This window comes from Delphinus delphis, chromosome 1 (genome assembly GCF_949987515.2).
Source record: "Delphinus delphis chromosome 1, mDelDel1.2, whole genome shotgun sequence".
Classification (NCBI taxonomy): domain Eukaryota; kingdom Metazoa; phylum Chordata; class Mammalia; order Artiodactyla; family Delphinidae; genus Delphinus; species Delphinus delphis.
Genome location: NC_082683.1, coordinates 159,011,202 through 159,032,346, shown reverse-complemented (window position 1 = coordinate 159,032,346; position 21,145 = coordinate 159,011,202). Strand labels below are relative to the sequence as shown.

The 21,145-nt window shown below is 46.5% G+C and overlaps 1 protein-coding gene across 1 annotated transcript in view; it reads right to left on the bottom strand.

Annotated features, from left to right (window-relative positions):
• KIF26B (kinesin family member 26B) overlaps nucleotides 1-21,145 on the bottom strand; it is a 494,760-nt gene that overhangs the window by 76,994 nt on the left and 396,621 nt on the right. The window contains exons 6-9 of the mRNA XM_059997085.1: nucleotides 18,100-18,306; nucleotides 12,717-12,810; nucleotides 11,260-11,522; nucleotides 8,288-8,471 (exon numbers count right to left, since the gene is read on the bottom strand). Of these exons, the coding sequence (XP_059853068.1) occupies nucleotides 8,288-8,471; nucleotides 11,260-11,522; nucleotides 12,717-12,810; nucleotides 18,100-18,306 (748 nt within the window). The remainder of the gene's footprint in view (nucleotides 1-8,287; nucleotides 8,472-11,259; nucleotides 11,523-12,716; nucleotides 12,811-18,099; nucleotides 18,307-21,145) is intronic.

Genomic DNA, 21,145 nt, shown 5'->3' with positions numbered 1-21,145 from the left:
ATGCCGCGGAGTGGCTGGGCCCGTGAGCCATGGCCGCTGAGCCTGCGCGTCCAGAGCCTGTGCTCCGCAATGGGAGAGGCCACAACAGTGAGAGGCCCGCGTACTGCAAAAAAAAAAACAAACCTAAAAATAGAACTACCATACGACCCAGCAATCCCACTACTGGGCATATACCTAGAGAAAATCATAATTCAAAAAGAGACACATACCACAATGTTCACTGCAGCACTATTTACAATAGCTAGGACATGGAACCATCCTAAATGTCCATGGACAGACGAACGGATAAAGAAGATGTGGCCCATATATACAATGGAATATTACTCAGCGATAAAAGAAACGAAATTGAGTTATTTGTAGTGAGGTGGATGGACCTAGAGTCTGTCATACAGAGTGAAGTAAGTCAGAAAGAGAAAAACAAATACCATATGCTAACACATATATATGGAGTCTAAAAAAAAAAGGTTTATGAAGAACCTAGGGGCAGGACAGGAATAAAGATGCAGATCTACATCTGAATCCTCAAGAATGGACTTGAAGACATGAGGAAGGGGAAGGGTAAGCTGGGACGAAGTGAGAGAGTGGCATGGACATATACACACTACCAAATGTAAAATAGATAGCTAGTGGGAAGCAGCCGCATAGCACAGGGAGATCAGCTCGGTGCTTTGTGACCACCTAGAGAGGTGGTATAGGGAGGGTGGGAGGGAGACGCAAGAGGGAGGAGATATGGGGATATATGTATACGTATAGCTGATTCACTTTGTTATAAAGCAGAAACTAACACACCATTGTAAAGCATTATACTCCAATAAAGATGTCAAAAAAATAAATAAGTAAAATTAATTTTTTAAAAATCCTTAAAAGGAAAGACATAATATGTTACTTCTCTTTTATCCCGTTTTGTATCATGCAAGATCAGTCCACGGCAGTGTGCAAGGGAAATAGTTATTTTTAAAGCAAAATGTCATCTGTTTTGCAACCTAATTATATAGACAGGAGAGGCTCAGATATTTCATTCGCTCCACAGATTAAAGGGCAAAGACAGGGACCAATTTGGACTTTCAGTAGTCCATTTGATGTAATGGAATAAAATGCATAATGTGCATGTAGTAAAACAGAACACAGAGAACAAAAGGCACAGTTTAGACTGTGCTGAAGAATAATATTTTAAAATACCTATAATTATACCTGCATGAGTCACAATGAGAGTCACATTTTTAACAATGGAAAATCAACTTTGCTCTATATCCACTGGAGTTTCAGTAGTCACAGAATTCTGAACTTCACACATGGTGCTAAATCTGAAATGGTACAAAGTGAGTGAGCACAGGCCACCTGCTGTGACCATGAATTTCCATGACTGCAGGTGGCTGGAGAGAAAGAAGTTCTAGAATCAATGAACAAAATAGGTGATAATTAATGGCAGGTAAGAAGCAGGTTCCTCATGGACTTTTCAGATTTCTGAGGTCACAGCTTCAAGGTTTAGAACATAACCCAGTCTGCCTTGAGACTATTTGAATATGTATATCTCAAGTCTAGACTTTGACCAAATGAAATTACCCACATGCCTTACTCTCCCACAGGAAACAATATACTAATTCACTCCTGAGTGACTCTCCCAGCTCATGTTCATGGTGCCAGGAAATGCTAAATTCTCCTAAAATCACTTAATTCCTACAACGATCCTGTAGTGCAAGCATTGGCACTATTTTACACAGATGAGGAAACTGAGGTTCACAGATGCTAAATAAATCACTTAAGATCTCATAGAAAACAGATGCTGAATCTAAGACAAAAATCCAGAGCTAACTATAAAGCATGTAGAAACTCTTTTAACTCACTTTCCTATAACTTAGTGGTTCCCAGACTTTGCTGCATATCAGAATCACCGTGGAATCTTTAGAAAATACGGATGCCTGGCTCCCACTCCCAGGCTTTCTAATGTAATTGGTCTGGAGTACGACACAGGCACTGGGGTTAGCTGAAAATCTCCCCAGGTGATTCTCTTGTGCAGCAAAGTTTGGGAACCATGGTCTTGCCACTTGGCCAGGTTAACCAAGGCCCTCCGTCAGCTGTGTCAGGCATGCTGCCTGATGCCCACAGCACGTTGTACGCTTGTGAGGTGTGCTGGCTGTTCCCAGTTTGTCTATGCACTTTTGCACCAAAAACATGAGCTGTACACTTATCAACAGGTCAGCTGGGTTTCCTCCTAAACCTAATTATGCCACTTGTACTTGATATTATAAATAAAAATACAATCAAATATTATGTAAACCAACAAAATATGATTATGTAAAGAGAGCTAATATTTCTAAAAACAACCTGAAATCAATGCTTTGGAAAGATGTGATTAAAATGAGTTAATTTTTGAAAAAAGATGCTGAATCAGGTGTGAATGAGAAATTACAGAGTAGAAAAAATTTTAAGAATCTAGGGAAAGTCTATACCCAGTTAGCTGCACAAGTGTCTCTTAAGTTCTTCAACTGCTCAGAAGAAATGGAAAGCAAAAACCAGACTATTATTAATGAGTGTGGTTTATAAAAGTCAGAATCTAAAGCTGAAAACTCATCTCAAAGAGAAAGCCATGGCCCTGTATCAGAAGACCGATGAATAAACACACAATTGTATGTTTTAAGCTGAAAGTGTTTTAAGACATGAATGTATCCTTTTATACGATTTCCCTTTTTAACCTAACTTTCTCGTTAACTGATAACTCCTTCTGACCCTGTTGTATAACAGGGCTGTGAACTCACACCACCTGCTTACCCAAAAAGTAACTGAATGGTCGCTCTCTTTCTGAAACAGCTGCAACTACGTAATGGAGAGATTCACTCACTGTTTAACATACAGCACACATTTCATGTGGTGTGACATGTAAGGTCTGATGTGCAGACACACCTCTAGGCTGTGGAGGACAGGGGGCCAGATGACAGGGGACCCTGTCCTCAGGGAGCCTGTAGTCTGATGAGCCTTAGAAAGCCCAGAATGACTGAGATATAAGGTGAGTAAGGCAGTGGCTTAACATCCCCCAAACTGCTATGGGACTTAAAGGAGAAAGATATTCCACAGAGGGGAGAATCTGAAAGACTTATGGGGAGGCAGCTCAAGGGGGTAGTAGGGTACAGACAAGGTTTTTTATTGTTGATGTTATTGTGCCTTCCTTTCCCTTCCTTCCAAGATGAGACAGCCCTGACTTCAGTGGTAGGAGAGACTGAAAATAAAAGCACAAAAAGAAGACTGATGGGGTCTCAGTTGGAAGTAAGGTACAGACAAGGTTTTTTATTGTTGACGTTATTGTTTCTTCCTTTCCCTTCCTTCCAAGATGAGACAGTCCTGACTTCAGTGGTAGGAGAGACTGAAAATAAAAGCACAAAAAGACGATTGATGGAGCCCCAATTGGTGGGGTCCCAGAAAAGGCAGAAGGGGAAAGGATAAGGAAGGCAAGGAGATGGGAGGAAGCAGACCTATGGGAAAGGAGTGGGGGAAAATGAGGTACAGGGACAAGGAGGTTTGATGCTAAGAGGACAGAAACTGAGGTCATAGCCAGACTGACTTTCTTCTCCTTAAACAGGAAGCTGGTTATCTGCTGAAAGAGGTAGAGCAGGGGTCTCAGGCTTCAAGAGGAGGTTGGGAACTGCTGCTCTGATGCAGGTGGTGGGAAGGCCATGAGTGACCACTGTGGGAATTCCACACTGCACGGTTTGGAAAATTGTCTCCTGGCCAAATATTTTAAAAATTGTATTACAAAAATCTAAAAACATCAAACTGTCATTTCACTGTTGACCAAGGGGAACACGAGAGCCCTGAAGTAGCCCCGCCATGTGTGGCCATCCTCGCTGCACAGGGCTTTGCAATGCGGGACAGCAGAGGCCCGGTTCTGCATCATTTAGAAGCAATGCTCCTTCCTAGATCCCTTTTCCTACATCTACCACCCAAATAATGGATCTCTAGAGTCCTATGGACAGCACAGCCCTGGATAGGGCATCAGCTGATTCAAGCCATTCCAAGATATAGGAAAGAGGGGTTTGGTGGTCAAAAGAAAACCAAGATAAGACTTGTAAACAGATGAGTGCAGGCAGAGATGAATGTCCACGTCCTCACATGGTGGTTCATGTGCACACACACAGATGGATGCCTGGGTGCTGGTACACAGGTGCACACACAGCCAGCCCAGTCCGCACTTGGCCTCTACACTTCCCCTGGAGGCAATAACGTGAATGAACAAATCAGAGACCTAGTGTCATTCTCAGTCCTGGGCAATAGTTGCTTGCAAGCTTAGATGACTCATCAAAGTGAGGCTTTTAAAAACCATCTTAATCAATAGGACTTAGAAAATTCTGTATTGTGAACGTATTCCACTGAAGTATCACTCGTAGCATCTGGCTTTGGACTCCTAATTCACTCATCTTTATGAGGAGCACCTCCTGACTGTCATGGTTTTAGGGTCCCTTCCCCATTGCTGCAGTTCCCAAGGGGAATCTCAAGCCTTTACAGACATAGCTTTGCAAAGCAGGGGAAGGCTCCACGACAGGTGAAGAATCAGCCCCACTAACGCTCCAAAGATTTTAAAGCAGGGAATATTTTAAGCTTAACCCAGTGCTATCTGCAAAGTAGTGATACGTCCACACAGAATTTTCTTTTCTACCTTGCCTGGACATGTTGTAAACATTTTTGTCTGTCCACTTATATGTGCATATGTGTATGTACGTGTGTGTTTATAAAATGCATATATGTGTATAAGCTCCAGGTGCCCACATACACATGGTGTGTTTAGTTCTTGCAGCAGAGATCACTGAATCCAGCATCTTCACTGGCCTCTGATGGCCAGTTACCAGCAGCTCGCTATGCTCTGTTTCCCTGCAGGGGGACTAATTAATAAACTTTTCCTTAATGGAGTTCTGGCTGCCAGGTCCGCAGGGATTATTGCTTATATATAAGTAAACAAAATTTCCGTTTTAAACAACACTCCAGATCTCCTCATTATATTTTAAACAGATATAAAGGCACTGAGTCAAGCAAGCCGTGGGCTAGGAGGCTGTGTGCATTCTGGCCTGGATTCCCTTCCTCACTGGAAGCCAGGTACTGTAGCAGGCAGGTGATGCCCCCAGGTCCTTCGGGGCTAACACCCACATCAGCCTGGATGCCTGCCTTTTCTTTGTTCTCATCTACAGATACGTTAGAAAGTACCTCACTAGGTTTTGGAGGCCATTAATAGCATCTGCCTTGTCTTTTAACCTGAACTTATTATTTAAAAGCCATTCACTTTCACAATTTATAAATAGGAAGAAAATGAATTTGATGTTAAATATCTAATAAGTGCCCAAGATTTGTTAGGTGAGGACTTGGGTAGATTGTTGGGTTTAGGGAATGTCCCAGTCTACACTTTTGTGGAAGCTATACGTTAAGTTCTTATAGTTGAAATAATTTAATTGTTTCTTTGTTTTCAAGATTCCTCTCTACTTTCAGATTCCAAATTGAAAGCAGAACCATGAAAGAAAGTGAAAACCTGAAAGCAAGTTGTTTTAACTTGGTTAGAAACCTAGAGGGAGGGATTATCCTTCCCTCCTGAGCTTTTCTGCTCAGAGCCATTTGGAAGCCATTTGGCTCCAGGATCAGATCTTTTGCAAGTCACCCTTTGCTGAGAGTACAAGAATTCACTGCAGGCTTTGATTATGATTATGATTGGTAGCTTAAAAGAATAAAATAAACATTTTTCAGATTCCCACATTCATGCTGCTAAGACATAACTCAGAAAAATCAGTGAGGGCAGGATTTAAAGCCAGCTCCCAGATCATTAGGAGAACTGTGGATCAAATTCTGTACGGGGCTTCCCTGGTGGCGCAGTGGTTGAGAGTCCGCCTGCCGATGCAGGGGACACGGGATCGTGCCCCGGTCTGGGAAGATCCCACATGCCACGGAGCGGCTGGGCCCGTGAGCCATGACCACTGAGCCTGCGCAACCGGAGCCCGTGCTCCGCAACGGGAGAGGCTACAGCAGTGAGAGGCCCACGTACCGCAAAAAAAAAAAAAAAAAAAAAAATTCTGTTACAGATTTTAAAGGTCTGGATCATTTCATCCCTATCCTAATCCCTTGCTTCCTTCTTTAAGCAATTTATTCTAAACGGGAGTGCTGTACGTGACACGAGCCCTTCATTGAGAATCAACCTCCCCTGAAAGACTCGCATTCAATATATTTTGCTCATCCCCAGTCAGACCTCGATCACCATCACTGGTTGTCAAGAGCGATCTGATCTGCAGATGGTACATCTCCCTGGGTGCAAGTGATGGCCAGTACCTCTTGATTCCTGGGCAGCAGTCAGTGCAGGTAGCCAAGGAGGCGGGTCTGAGACTGCATTAGGGGAACTCTGGCCCCAGCGAGGATATCTGGTGAGATTTTAGTCCTGGGAGTAGGGGTAGGGGTGCATCTCTGGGCCCAGTCAAAACTAAAGGAGCAGGCGGCAAGCAATGTAAGTGAATGACTGGTCCATGTAGCAACATGGATGCGTCTCAAATGCGTTATGTTCAATGAAAGAAGCCAGACACTGAAGGGCCACACATAGACCACATGATTCCATTTACAGGTTGTTCTGGACGAAGGCAAGGTTATAAGGACAAAAATCTGATCAGCGGTTGCCAGGGGCTAGGAAGGGGACTGACTAGTAAGGCAAGAAGGACTTTTCTGTAGCCATAGCTTTGTTCTATATCTTGATAGTGGTGGTGGGTACACAACTGAACAGATTTGCCAAAATTCATTTAACAACACATAAAAAGGTTAAGTTTGACTGAATTTAAATTATACCTCATAAACCTGAACTAAATAACAACAACTAAGGAGTAGGAACAATAACAGAAGACTGGGCCAACAAAGGCATCGAGATGGGGGGAGGAGGGAGCTTCCACTTCCCCCATGCGGAAAGGGGGAACAGAAGCCCCCAAGAGCTATCTCCAGGAAAACCGGTTTCCACGTCTTTGGGCAACAAGGACCCCAAACTGGGCAGCCCATCCAAAGGTCCCAGTCGCATGTCTTAATTCCAGGCTCCATCTGGAATTAGGTTAGTTGATTGCCTCCCATTAGGCAATTAGCTGCACAACTTCTAGGCACCAGGCTTAGTCTCCTAACTCAGGGTTTTTGTTTGTTTTTCGGGCATTCAGCGCCCTTGAGGCAATCATTTGGAGAGCACTGGGGGCCAGTTGCCTACGTTTTGAAAGCCCTGTAGAAGTGGACAGAGAGAGACTCTGGAAGCTGCTGCCCAGCCAGCCCAGCCCTGTGGCCCACACTTGCTTTAGAAAAGCCCAGTGAGGTCCACCGACTACTTTGCCCACTGCCCAGGATCCCACCTGAGACACTCAGCTAAGTGCTGTACTCAACTCCTGAGCATAGAGTATATACTACTTGGCAGACAAAGGATGGAGCATTACACCGAGGTCGGTGCCAGCTTTGAAAACAGCCAAGAGCGGACCGTATAAACATTGATTTGGGTTCCCGGAGGCGCAGCTGCTCACAGAGCATGCCCTGGGCATAGGTGTTTACAGAGAAATGTCACAGTTGGGCATTACCTGAGGCAGGGAGGCAGCCAGAATCTGGTTCGCTATTCAGAAGTCTGATTTATAGACTATTTAAAAGACATGGTTTTGTTTCTTTCTGGTCCATATAGTGGCTTCAAGCTACTGATTAGTAACATTGCCAGGGTGCTTTGGTAGATACATGTTGGTCTTTCATGATGAGCACCTTTAAGGTTTTTGAACAAAAACATACTATGAAGCAGCCATTTTTCTTTTTAAAATTTGTTCTCTCACGTTCCCATGGCAATTACATCTGTAGATCATCTTTACCGAGTGAGCCCTTTCCCCTGGGTTGTTCGAAAGCAAACATCAGCCCAGACTACACAATGGTCTTGAATGACAGACACATCGGTGCACCCCACACTGGTCAGATCGTACTACATTTTAAAAGGTCACAGCTGGGCTTCCCTAGTGGTGCGGTGGTTGGGAGTCCGCCTGCCGAGACAGGGGACATGGGTTCGTGCCCCGATCCGGGAAGATCCCACATGCCGCGGAGCGGCTGGGCCCGTGAGCCGTGGCCGCTGAGCCTGCGCGTCCGGAGCCTGTGCTCTGCAGCGGGAGAGGCCGCAACAGCGAGAGGCCCGCGTACCGCAAAATACAAAACAAAACAAAAAAAGCCCAAAACAACAAACAAACAAACAAGAAAAAGGTCACAGCTGCTCTCAAGGAGAGGCTTCTCTCCAGGGAGGGCCAAGGAGGCTCGAGGGCAGAGGCCGACTTACTTCCCCCCTTGCCGCTCTTCTCCATGCGGTACTGGTAGATGTGCAGCGTGAAGAGCATGTGGGAGTTGCGCAGGTCGTCCTCGTTGCAGTCCTGCTGGCTGCCGCGCCGGGAGGTTATGGCAGCATCCAGGAAGAAGGCGGCCTTCTCCGCAGTGGGCGCCCGCAGCTCACTCTGGTTCTGCAGCTGGAAGACACAAGGGAAGGACTGAAGCTGCAGGCGGGCGGTTTGCCTGCCACTCGGGCCTGGCCGTCCGTTCCGCATTCTTGAAGGCTGGACGTCCTTCTGGAACCAGGGCCTCTATCCATGTGCAATTCTCAGCTTAATTTATTCATATCTGAAAAGTAACACTGAGCAGGCTTATTGGATGAAACATATTTTCACCCATTTTACAACTGAAGTAGAATCTGTAAGTATCAGGTGTGAAAAGCAAATGGTTGTATCTGGGTGATCCACGGGGGCAGGTGTCCCACCCTGACCTCTGCAGAGGCCAGCAAACCAACATCCTGGGCAATCCATGTACCTAAGAAAACATGAAGGATGTGACCACATCTTGATTTCAAAGATTAGAGTGTTTAGAAGCAGGTGGGTTGCAAAGTGTGATTTTAGTTCACATAGTACTGGTATCACAAAGAATTGAAAAAACTTAATTAGCTTTAACTCAATTCTCAATTTTCCCAGCTATTTAATTAGAGCCAATTTTAGGCCACATTTACTAGCATAGTTATAAATAAGAAGTAAGTGTAAAAGACATAAGAAGTAAGTGTAAAAGACATATGAAAACACCCAAGATACTTGAACGTCTCATCTATATCATTTAAGGGCTATCTATTTTATCTTTAGTTGCTAAATTCATGTTCATGGCGTACTCATTAATTCATTAAAGAAGCACTGTGGGCAACGTGTCTAAATCCTATGAGATGCCTTGGTAATTATAGTAAACCTTACTCAGGGCCATATTATCAGCATTTGACCAGCACTCCTCTACTGGGGGTGGGAGGGAAGAAAAGTAAACTAATATTTCTGATCTATTCAAAGGAATGATTTGCAATATGTGCCTTAGGGTCAAATGTTGCCAGTCTTCTATTCTGACTCTAACTGTATCTATAATTCTGAATCATGAGAGTCGATATCTGGAACCTGAGACCATCAAAATCCTCAACCTTCAGAGAGGTTCTGTGGCGCTCGTTATTTTATACTTACTATCGCAGAAAAGATAACCCAAAGAATGTTTAAGCTTCTTCAACAAGAAGGTAAAGAGGATGTTGGTCTCTTCCTCTTTTTCTTAATCTTCAGTTAACCAGAGCTTTCACCTCTGTGGAACTTCATTAATGGAGTTATAAAAGTGAATGGCGGTTACAGCATATTTGAATGTCTACGTAATGCTTGGAGTGGGAGCAGTGGGTAGGGTGACACTGATTCCATCACAGGTGCTGAGAAATGCGCATTTGAGGGCTCTATCCCAGGCCTATTGAATCAGAAATTCTAGAGGTGGAGCCCAGCAGTCTGTGTTTTAACAGGTCTTCCAGGTGACTCTGATGAAGACTGAAGTTTGAGAGCCACTGGATGAATGTCTGTATGACCACGTAGTTTGCATTCTAATTAGGTTTCATATCCAAACGGTATCTGATGCATCTGTTAAAACTATGAAGAGCCAATTTTAGTCAGACATGGTAAGGACCTTTGGGAGTTGCTGAGAACTAACCGGGCAATCACAATCGACAGTCAGGAGAAACATCTAAGAGGGCTTCCTGGAAGAAGAGCCAACTAGCTGATACCCAACAAATAAGGAGTTAGCCAGATGAAGAGCGAGAGGAGAGGAGTCAGCAGCCTTCTGTGCACAGGGAACAGGATGTTCAAAGGCCCAGAGTGAAAAGAGGGAGGATGGTTGGTGCCTTCGAGCCTTGCTACTGAAAGTGTGGTCGGTCATTGGGAAGCTCGTCAGAAATGCGTCATCAGAGGCCCAATCCCAGACCTACGGAAGCAGAATCTGCATTTTAACAAGATCACCAGTGCTTCTTATGCACACTGAAGTTTGAGGGGCACTGCTTCCTTAGGGGACCTAAATGTAATTTAAGAGGAGTGGCAGGAGGGAGGGGAGTGGTAGCAGGTGATGCTGGAAGGTTGTGTAGGGCCTCTTGCGAACCACGAGGATTCATAATGGAAGTGGAAGGATCTGAGGTGCTCTAAGCAGGGGAGGAACATGGCCAGGTATGAGTAGATGGGTGTAACAGAGTGGGTATCCTCACCCGAGAAAACAGTCGCATCTGGGGTGAGGCAGGTACTTATCAAAATGAACACCTATTTAAAAAGGTGGCATCTGATAAAACTAGAAAATAGAGCCTGTAGCTAATGACTGGAAAACCTGATTATTCTGGATATGAACCAGGGTCCTCCCAAGTCATTCCCACCTCTACTGTCAAACAGCGAGGGAGAAACACTCCCAACAGGCATGACATCCTGAAAAGGCGAACTGGAACTTCTCTTGGCTTCCATGGTTCCAGCAATTATATCATGGTTCCAATTAGAAAGTGGTTATTAGTTTTTCCTACAGCACTACTAGTCCAGCTGTAAACCAGTGCCAGAAACACAGTTTATAGAGCCATAAACAGCCCCAGTGATGGCTGGAGCTGTTTGTGCAAAGCAGTAAACATTTCCGCTTGTCGCTAAACAAAAGAAAGATGGTATTTTCTTTTTTGTTTTGAAAGGGGCGTAAAGAAAGTGAATTCAATTTCCCCCCAGTGCTACAACAACTGTGGTTCCTGTTCATTGTCAATTAGATTCAAGGTACAAATATTTAGGTTGGGCGAGCAGCTGCCCTGCAGCTGCAGGCCATAAAGTTCCAGTCCACTTTAAAGTAAACACTTGCAAGCCTCCCCCGGTTGCATGTTGAGTGAGTCACGAGGTGAACTGCCCCAGCCGCCAAGGTAGGGATGAGCCACCCTGGAGCCAGCCAAGCCCCAGAGGCAATCACCTGCGTGCCACAGATGGGGTCCTCGCACAGGTACACGCCCGGAGACTGGCCATCCTGCAGGCTGCCTGTGGCCACCTCCGACAGCAGGTCCCGAAGGTTCTCTTCTTTGCCCCACACCTCCACGGCTGAGATCCGCACTGAGAAACGGGCTCCGGTCTTTTCTTTCCGTTCATTTATCAGCTTGAAGAGCCAAGAGATGGCACAGGGGATGATGCCAAGGTTCTGCATGGAATCGTCTTTTCCAATCATGGTGTAGGATTTTCCTGGGAGAGCGAGGAAGGAAAGAAAAGCAGCTTGAGTGTCCAGGCATCATTCTATAGTCTCAAGATAGATGCCAAGGATGCAGAAGAAAGGCATGGGGAGTGGGGAATGGGAAGAGAGGAAAGGAAAAGGTGAGAGAAATATTAAACATTTGACATTTCCAAGTACTACTGATGGAATAGCTATAATAAAGAATGTGAGAACCCCGACTAATGACAAGATTAAACCACAGTTGACCTTGAGGAGAGGATCTCAAACATTACAAGCTATCCAGTTTCCATACTGTTTTTCTCATGGTGGGAAGGCAGAAGTCTTTCATCCCTGATATGGTTCTTTTTATCACCACCCCACAGATTCACTCCACATACTTACACTTTATATCCTTTTGCAAGTTAAATGCTGCGTATATTTTGCATGGGCAAATTCCATTCAAATCTGGACCACTGCTTTGATCAGAGATCAGGAAGACCAAAGCGGCAGTGAGATGAAATGGGCTTTCCGACCTGGCCTAGAACCGGCTCCATCATTGCAAAGCTGCTGTTGGAAGCCCTGCCCAGGGACACTTTTTGGAACTCGCCATATTACTAACTTATCAAGCATGTAAAGGGAGACCTGGTGAGCAGATGGCCACAGGTCAGGATTAAGAAGGCACTTCAAGGGGATTCAGTCATCAAACCCTCACAGAGGTGTGTGGCGGCCGCCTTTCCCAGGTGCTTCAGCACAGGTGGATTCCCGACAGCTGGGTGGTGGGAAGCAAGGATGCTGGCAGACTGATCTCCCCAGACCGGTGCTAATGTGGTCTGGCCTTTGCTTGGTGGCTGCCCCTCTGGCATTATGTTGAACCCAAGTACTCTGGGGAAGGGGAGTCATCTCTGCTCCCCAGCAACCCCTGCTCAGGAAATGTAATTTTCCCGCTGGCTTTCTGGGCGTGACCCTGACCTGGACCGACTGGGAACAGCCCCACTCCTCCTTTTGTGCATTTCTTGGACTCTAAGGCTTTCCTAGATGACTGGGAATCCACTTAGGATGAGCATCTATATTTAAGAAGCAGAAATGGTTATTCATGATTATTCAATTCAGCACCTGCGGGAAACCACCTTTCCCTTCATCCGAGGACTCCGGGTACAATACAGAACAATGGATAAAGTGATAGGGAAATCTAGCAAGCAGCATGAAAAAGTAAAGCTCTCACTGACCCAGCTTGGCGTGGCCGAAACAGAACACACAGCCATCTGCCCCGTTGACCACAGACTGGATCACCTCTGCCACGGTTCCAGCACACACTTCCGCCTGGCAGACACAAGAGGAGACACAAACTGTGAGTCGACCATTAACAATGGAAACTTGCACCTGCTCTCCTGGGACTCAGGGTCCCAGAGCCATGGCATTTCCAGATGGGTCCGCTCTAACGCAGTTCTGGAGGTGCGCAGATCCCTTCGTACTTCCCACTCACTCGCAAGCCTGAGCATTACACACATTAAAAGCAAACCACCCTTCTGCTAATTTGTGGTACATTTCAGCTGCTGTCTCTGCAGGCCAGGCACAAACAGGCTGGAACGGGAACGCAGAGTGCTTTCATGGACCTCACGCCATTCTGGCCTCCTCCCCGGGCAAGTATTTAAATATTCCATTCACGCTCTGCTAACTAGATCCTTCCTTTACACACACACACCTCCACAACCACCACACACACACACTCAGAGCTTATGAAATGGCTAGGCTTGTTAGAGGGTAAAGGGTGATGTGTCATTTCAGGAAAGTGACCTTGGGATACATTATAGTTCTAATCTAAGCAGGAGGTTTGTGATGCACGTCTGCTTTGTCTTCCTGATAACTCTCTCCTCTTTCTCCATCTACATCCTTCTCTTTTCAAAACCAGACTTTTGGGCTTCCCTGGTGGCGCAGTGGTTGAGAGTCTGCCTGGCGATGCAGGGAACGCGGGTTCGTTTCCCGGTCCGGGAAGATCCCACGTGCTGCGGAGCGGCTGGGCCCGTGAGCCATGGCCGCTGAGCCTGCGCGTCCGGAGCCTGGGCTCTGCAACGGGAGAGGCCACAACAGTGACAGGCCCGCGTACCGCAAAAACAAACACCAAAAAACAAAACAAAAAACCCAGCCTTTTCTTTCTTTCTCTCTAGATACATTCAATGTATACACTATTAATCACCATTGGTCAGTATGTTACAATGGGTGGTCTCCAGCCTGTTATGTGTCTCATCTCCAATGTGATTATTACATCCTTAGACAGAGGCCAGTCTCTTGGTAACGTTTTGTATTTCCCCATTAACACCCAATACAGCACTCTGCAAATGATAAGAAAATAAATTTTGTGAACCAACTTGGAGGTCTGGGAAATCTCTCTGGTTAGTCTCTGAGGCTTTCACAGCAGCAGGAGGACAGAATCACTCGCCGTGTGCTGCACCTTCCTTTCTCCCTCAGCACCAGAGTCAGATCTGGAAGCATTCAGAGGACGTGCAAACCCGGGGCTCAGTGGGCATCGGAGCAGCGTGCCTCCCAGTGGGAATCTGAGGACGGCAGCCTCGGCACTGAATGTGGTTATTCAGCTCCAGGTTGCAACAACACAATGAAGCTAAGTGTTCGAAAATCAATGTTCTCTCCCGAACCGAAACTGAAAAACCACACTCCTAACAACTGTCAGTTGTTCTGGTGATGGCCTCAGCAGCTCTGCTGGGGGCTCCTCCTGAACGAAGTGGGTGGCAGGATGAGGCTGCGGTGGGGACCACAGGATCTGTCTCACCCCCAGGGCCTAGGCAATGAGAGTCCGGAGCTAAACCCTGAGACTGAGGTGGAATCTTGATGGAATTTGCTGAAGGTGCCTCTGCAGAGCCAGGAGAAGTTATCACCAAATGAACTCTGCCTTCCTCAGACATAAAGTGAGATGGGGGTTAGGAGGCTGAGAGCCCACCTTGAGCCATACATAAAACAAAGTGTATTAGATTCAAGGTCAGCAAAGAGAAAGATGGTTGTGTGTGGACCACATCCACGCACATTACTGAATCACCCGTCCAAAGGCCTGAGGACAGAGAGAAACGGGAGCAGCCTCACGGGCACAGGGTGGGCAGGCCTCCCCTTGCAGAATTCTTGCCCAGTGTCCACTGAGAAGAGAGCGGTCAGCAACATGTCCATCTGGTGTTTGTTAGCTGACAATGGCCCCTGGAGGCCCTTTGCTGTCTTTCCCCTTGAGCCTAGAGAAGCAGGAGCCTTCCCAAGTGGACGCCACAGGCAGGGCTGGGCGTGCAGGAAGCCTGTTACCCACCGGCAGGACTCAGTCCTGCTGCCCACCCTTCCTGGTGACGATGGAATGTTTGTGTTCCCCATACCCCCCACCAAGTTCATATGTTAAAACTGAATGTCCAATGTGATGGTATTTGAAGGTGGGGCCTTCGGGAGGTGATTAATCATGAGGGTGGAGCCCTTGTGGAGGGGATTAGTGCCCTTATAAAAGAGGCCCCAGAGTCCTCCCTGGACCTTCCACAATGGACGTAGTGAGAAGACATCTGTCTTTGAATCAAGAAGGGGCCCTCACCAGATCCTGAATCTGCCAGCTCCTTGATCTTGGACTTCCAACCTCCAGGACTGTAAGAAATAAATTTCTGCTGCTTATAAGCTACCCAGTCTGTGCTGTTCTGTTAAGGAAGTGAAAATGGACTAAGACACCTCCCCAAAGCCAGAACCAGCAGAGGTATGCCCCAGCAATGGGCAGCTGGTGACCACCGAGGCCACTAGAGGGTACTGAGTGTGGCTTATAAGGAGGATGTCCTTAAAGACCGGGTAAAAGCAAAGTTCATGACCGCCTTGGGTCACGGTGGTTGCTGCTGCCTCACAGGCCAACAACAGGGGCCTGAGAGCAGAGGCCCATTCTATACGCTTTCCTGCTTTCCTGCTTCAGAGGCTCAGAGGGTGCTCCTTCACAGGGGCTGAGGCTGAACACGCTGGCAGCATGATGTTACTATTAACAATGACAACAGCATGGTAAAAACAGTAGCATTTGTTGAGCGCTCACTGTGTTCTGCCTCTGCTCTAAGCACCTCATGCGCATCCACACAGTGAATCACAGCAGCCCAATGAGGCCTGTTTTGAACTTGTCTTCATTTTATGGATGAAGACGCTGAGGCCCAGAGAGGTAGAGTGACTTGCCCAAGGACACACTGCTAGTAACTAGTGGATAAAATGGCGAGAGGGCAAAGATACAACACCATCCTGAGCAGGACGCAGATTGGTTAATAGGAAGACTCCAGGACAGATGTCCACTCAAGAAAGAGTCTGTGAATGAGAGACTGAATTTTTGAATCTCAGTTTCCTTGTCTGTAATGTGAAAACAGCACTACCTCCCTTTTCAATACCACAGAATTCCAGGAAGAGTAGAATGGGTTAATGTATATGAAACTCCTTGAAAACTACAAATTTATATAGAAATGTAATTTATTATATTGGAAATGTAACAAAAGCAAGCATTCTGAAGCGATAGCAGCTGCAAGAGTGAGCACATGAGCTCTGGAACCAAGTGTGAAATGTAAGCAAAGACTAGCAATAAAAATGGCTCCCTTTTCCGGAATAAATCTAAAACTCATTAATAGTCCACACTTAATTTAGGGTTTGCTTTGGAATTCTTACGACTTAGGGAGATTCGCTTTTGAAAAGTTTTAACTGTGTTAATTAAATTACTTGTAGGCCATTTATTAGACCCAATGTCAGGGTTAGACTAGTGAGCCCACTGGGTGGTACAACACACAAAAAAATGTAACGAGGAGAAAAACTACAGAACTTATTCATAGAGTACTTTGTCTTCTCATGGTAAAACTCTTTGGGAAAACCACACGCTTAGCTTGCTAATGAATGGAGCCTATAACACGTGCTAAGTGCCTATGGTGTCTGTGTGAACATCGCTACTTCCTATACTCAGATACCACATGGAGGAAATTAGCAAGAGCTGCAAATGGTACCCATCAGCACCTTGTCTTCAGGTTCTGCTCTAGGCTATTGGTTACCCGAGTGCACACTGTTTTGTTTAAATCTTGGGAAGTGCTGGAAATTTATCAGGAAGATGCAGGTGTCTGATGCCAAAATGCAGGCAAAGTAGGCCACTGTACACCTATAACCTGGGTTATAGATGTCTACTAGAAGATCCAGTTGCACCAATTCATTGCAGATGAATTGCACCAGATGGTGTAAGTGAATCTTCTAGTACACATCTGTTCTACTGGGATTGGTTCCAGGAGCCTTGGTTAAGGAATCTTGGCACCCTGGTCCCCCAAGAAGCCTCCAAATTATACTCATAACAGACTAACAAAAATGGCCACAATTCTCCACCCCTCCCTGTGTATGTGCCCCTTGCAATGTGACTTCGCAGCTCCTCCAATCGAGAGACAGAGCCTCTCCCCCACTCCTCGAATTTGGACCAGTCGCATTCAGCAGAAGTGATGATGTGTCAATTCCGAGCCTAGACCTCAAGAGGCCTGCAAGCTTGGATCCTCTCGTTGCCTTGAGAGCAAGCCCAAGACAGCCTGCTGGTTGATAAGAGACAACATGGAACACAGACCAGGTGAGCTGGCCAAGCCATTCTGGACCAGCCTAAAACTAGCCAATCCTCCAACATGTGATAGCATCCAGCCAAGATCAGTAGAGCTGCCGACCCAACCCAGAGCTGATCACTGACACACAGGTGAGCTGAGCTAGGAGCAGAGGAATGCTCAGCTGACCTCCAGACTCATGAGCAATAATAAATGCTTATGGTTTTAATCCAGTAGGCTTAGGGTGGTTTCCAATGCAGCAATAGCTAACCAACACACCAGCTCTCCCCAGCCTCTCTTCTTCCTCTCCGCTCCCCTGACGCAGGCCACAAGACTGCACGTCAGCCTCAGTTTCCCTGCCTAGCCCTCCAGGTCCTCAGTAGGACTTGCCCTCTCTGGAGCCCTAGAACCCTGCCTAATTCTTTTCTTTTTCTAAATTTTTTTTTTGATGTGGATCATTTTTAAAGTCTTTATTAAATTTGTTACAATATTGCTTCTGTTTTATGTTTTGGTTTTTTGGCCAAGAGGTATGTGGGATCTTAGCTCCCTGACCAGGGATCGAATTGGAAGGCGAAGTCTTCACCACTGGATCGCCAGGGAAGTCCCAAACCCTGCTAATTCTAACCCAGCTCCTTGAAACATCTTTTCCCTTCTTACATGCTCACACCCAGAAGCCCAGGCAGGAGTGGGGTCTTAATGGACCAGTTGCCAGCATCTCGATGCAGCTGTACCCGACACTTCCAATTCTGCCTGCTCTCTTCCTGCTTCTGTTTGCCATTCACTGATTGGCTCTCTCTTCCTTCTCTCCAAGAGTATGTTTTGTTGAAATCCTGGCACAACAATCCTGCCCAAGGTGTGACACCAGCGATTCAAAAGGACTGAACTATTCAATGGAACTCAAATTGGCTTCCGAAAGTTGTTGTGTAGACAGTGGAAGTGACCCATCAGGGTGCTCTGGAACATACCCTCCCAGCTCATGGGTCCTAGTGAATAGTTAAAGCTTCTTGAAACTAATCAATATTGCCTGAGCCTGAGAAGGGGTTGTACCCACCTGAGAAGCATCTTGTGGAAAAACCGCATCAAAGGCAAACATCTTAGGAGGAACTTGGTTCCCTCTCTTTTGGAAGGCATTTAGACCTCCACATGTCAGGGGGTCATACAAGGTGATCTGCTTCTTTCGTGGGTCCACCTTTAAGAAAGAGCTGGATTCCGAGGTATCGCGAGCCAACGTGGAACAAACGCGAAGCATGACTTTCACCTGTTAAGAAACAAAAGCAGGAAATGACAGGGATTAAGACAGTTGGATACTTTATGATGGAGCACCTTTACGTACTCCGGAGACACAAGTATACGTGGCAGCATGGAATCTTCTCGTGACAAATTATGATAAAATGCACAATGAATTAGCAACATAACCCTCAGCGGGTCATGGGAAAACTCAATTGATTTATAATTACCAGGTAGAATATTTTGATACGTCTGTTACTTTATTACAGAACTGGCACATCATGTTCTTTGTCTTCCTGTTAATATAAATAGAAAATTAACTGTACCCAGGTGGCCCAATTACTTAGATGAAAAGGTAATCTGGACTGCCAAGCTTTGGGGGGGCTGGTGTAGTTCCCTTGAAGCTCACAGATCAATAAACCCTGTACATAAAAGTTAGCTCCGTAATTTACTCCTTGAGTCTTGCCCGTCAGGACTCTTAGAGACAAAAACCCACAGTTATTAGTGTCATCATTAGAAGCCTGTGAAACGGCCTGTTTTTAATGGCCAGCATTTGAAATGTGTGCCAAGGGGCAACAGTGATAAAAGACTTGTTTGGAACATGTTATTTGGGATCCCATTAAGTGAGTGCAGAGAAACGATCGTTTCAAGGGATGAAAGTGCGTCTCTGTGGGAAACAGGCAGCAGTGCCCCTTTAACCCACCTCCTAAGTCATTGAACATGGACATTTCTAGGGCTCAGCCCCGCTCAGCCCCACCCCGGGGCCGCGTGGGGTACTTGTGGAAATGAACTGCTTGCCCTAGAGTTCTGAAGTGAGCAGAAGTCAAGTTGAAGTCACACACACGGTTCTAGAGGCTCAAATCCCGGGGAAATGGCCAGCATTTGCTCCCTTACCAGCTCTTTGTTACTGCGTTGCTACTTCACCTACTCGATGAGCCAGGCACTGAGCTAGGCACTGGGGATGCAGAAGACACATAATACATAGAGGAGCAGGGCACACAGACACAGAGACAGGAGATTTTTGTAATACGATGTGGCAAATCCTGATGCTATATTCAGGGTTATTTTTAAATTCCTCTCTGTGTCATGCCCTCTTCATCCAATCAATGTTCAGGCCTGAAGAAATCTCAGTCATGCAATTTTGGGGAAAGGGATTGTAAAATTTTACATAAAGGATTTCAAACATACAGAAATGCTCAGAGAATAATCTACACTGTGCATACCGAGTGAGGTCACCCTCCTGCTTATCTCAGCTGTGTCTGCTGAGGCATGGGAACTCATCTGCAGTGGGCAAAGCTGAAAGGTAAAGAATTCCTAGGGCACTGGACTCATCGGATGGGCTTGCACCGTGTCCCAGCTGGGCTTGTTCTTATCACTTAAGAATAGTACTCAGGTGTGGATCCGGAGGCCGGGGAGGGGGCGGGTGTCATAGTGGAAGGTTGGCAGGAGGCTGACCCCTCAAGGTGCAAATCTTGGTTTTCTCTCTGAGGTCATACAATGGTACCTGCCTTTTCCTGAGGGTCTATTGTGTGCTAAGGCTGTGCTGTTATCTATGGTATCTTATTGAATCCTCCCAACAGGCCAGTGCATAGGCGTCCAGATTTTATAGATGAGAAAACAGATGCTACAGAAATTGCGGGTGGTAAGGCTAGGCTCTGATCCCACCTCTGACTCCAAAACCCATACTTTTTCCATTATGCCAAGTATTGCCTCCTATACACAGTCAAACTTCTCGGAGCCTCAGTTTTCTCACCTGTATATTAGGGACAACATCACCTATCTCATGGGACTGTTGTGGGAATGAAATGAATTGACATGTGAAGTGCTGAGCACAGGGTAGGTGCCTGATTCCTTTTTCTCCTCCTCTTCTCTGTATTGCCACAATCTGAATCACGATATCCTAGCATTTTCCAATCACGGTGTGAATGTTAAGGTTTTAGAACTCCTTGCCCTGGACTCAAAAACAGGATGCCATGGGGGAATCACTGCAGATGGAGCTGGGTATTAAGTGCTGGGCCTTAAAAAGCTCCTGTTAGGGGCTTCCCTGGTGGCGCAGTGGTTGAGAGTCCACCTGCCGATGCAGGGGACACAGGTTCGTGCCCCGGTCCGGGAGGATCCCACGTGCCACGGAGCGGCTGGGCCCGTGAGTCATGGCTGCTGGGCCTGCGTGTCCGGAGCCTATGCTCTGCAACGGGAGAGGCCACAGCAGTGAGAGGCCCGCGTACCACAAAAAAAAAAAAAAAAAAGCTCCTGTTAGTAAAACCCGTCAAGTCTCACACATAGTCATTGCGTGTATGACAATGACCATCACTTCTGTCTACATTCCATTCTGGCAATTTTCTTGTTCACCATGAATGTCTCCAATCTTATTTCAGTTCCATTCATTACTACAGATTTGCCCCACTTACACAGCAGGTGTGCTAAGAGCATGTATTCAAAGTGCAACTTTTGGTAGGTGTCTGGGCCCTCTGGTCTGTCTTTCTTTTTTTTTTTTTTTTGCGGTACGCAGGCCTCTCACTGCTGTGGCCTCTCCCGTTGCGGAGCACAGGCTCCGGACGCGCAGGCTCAGCGGCCATGGCTCACGGGCCCAGCCGCTCCGCGGCATGTGGGATCTTCCCAGGGCACGAACCCGTGTCCCCTGCATCGGCAGGCGGACTCTCAACCACTGCACCACCAGGGGAGCCCCCCTCTGGTCTTTCTGTAAGCAAACCTCCTAGCCCAGCCCCTGAACACTACAAGTCAAGGATGATGCAACCCCAGGCAGAACTGATGGGGTCACATGGCCCACTGCTTTTCTATTTCACAACTTTGCATGCAATTTCTGAGTAACTAGAGGTGCTGAATGTACAATATGAACTAAGCCAGGCAAG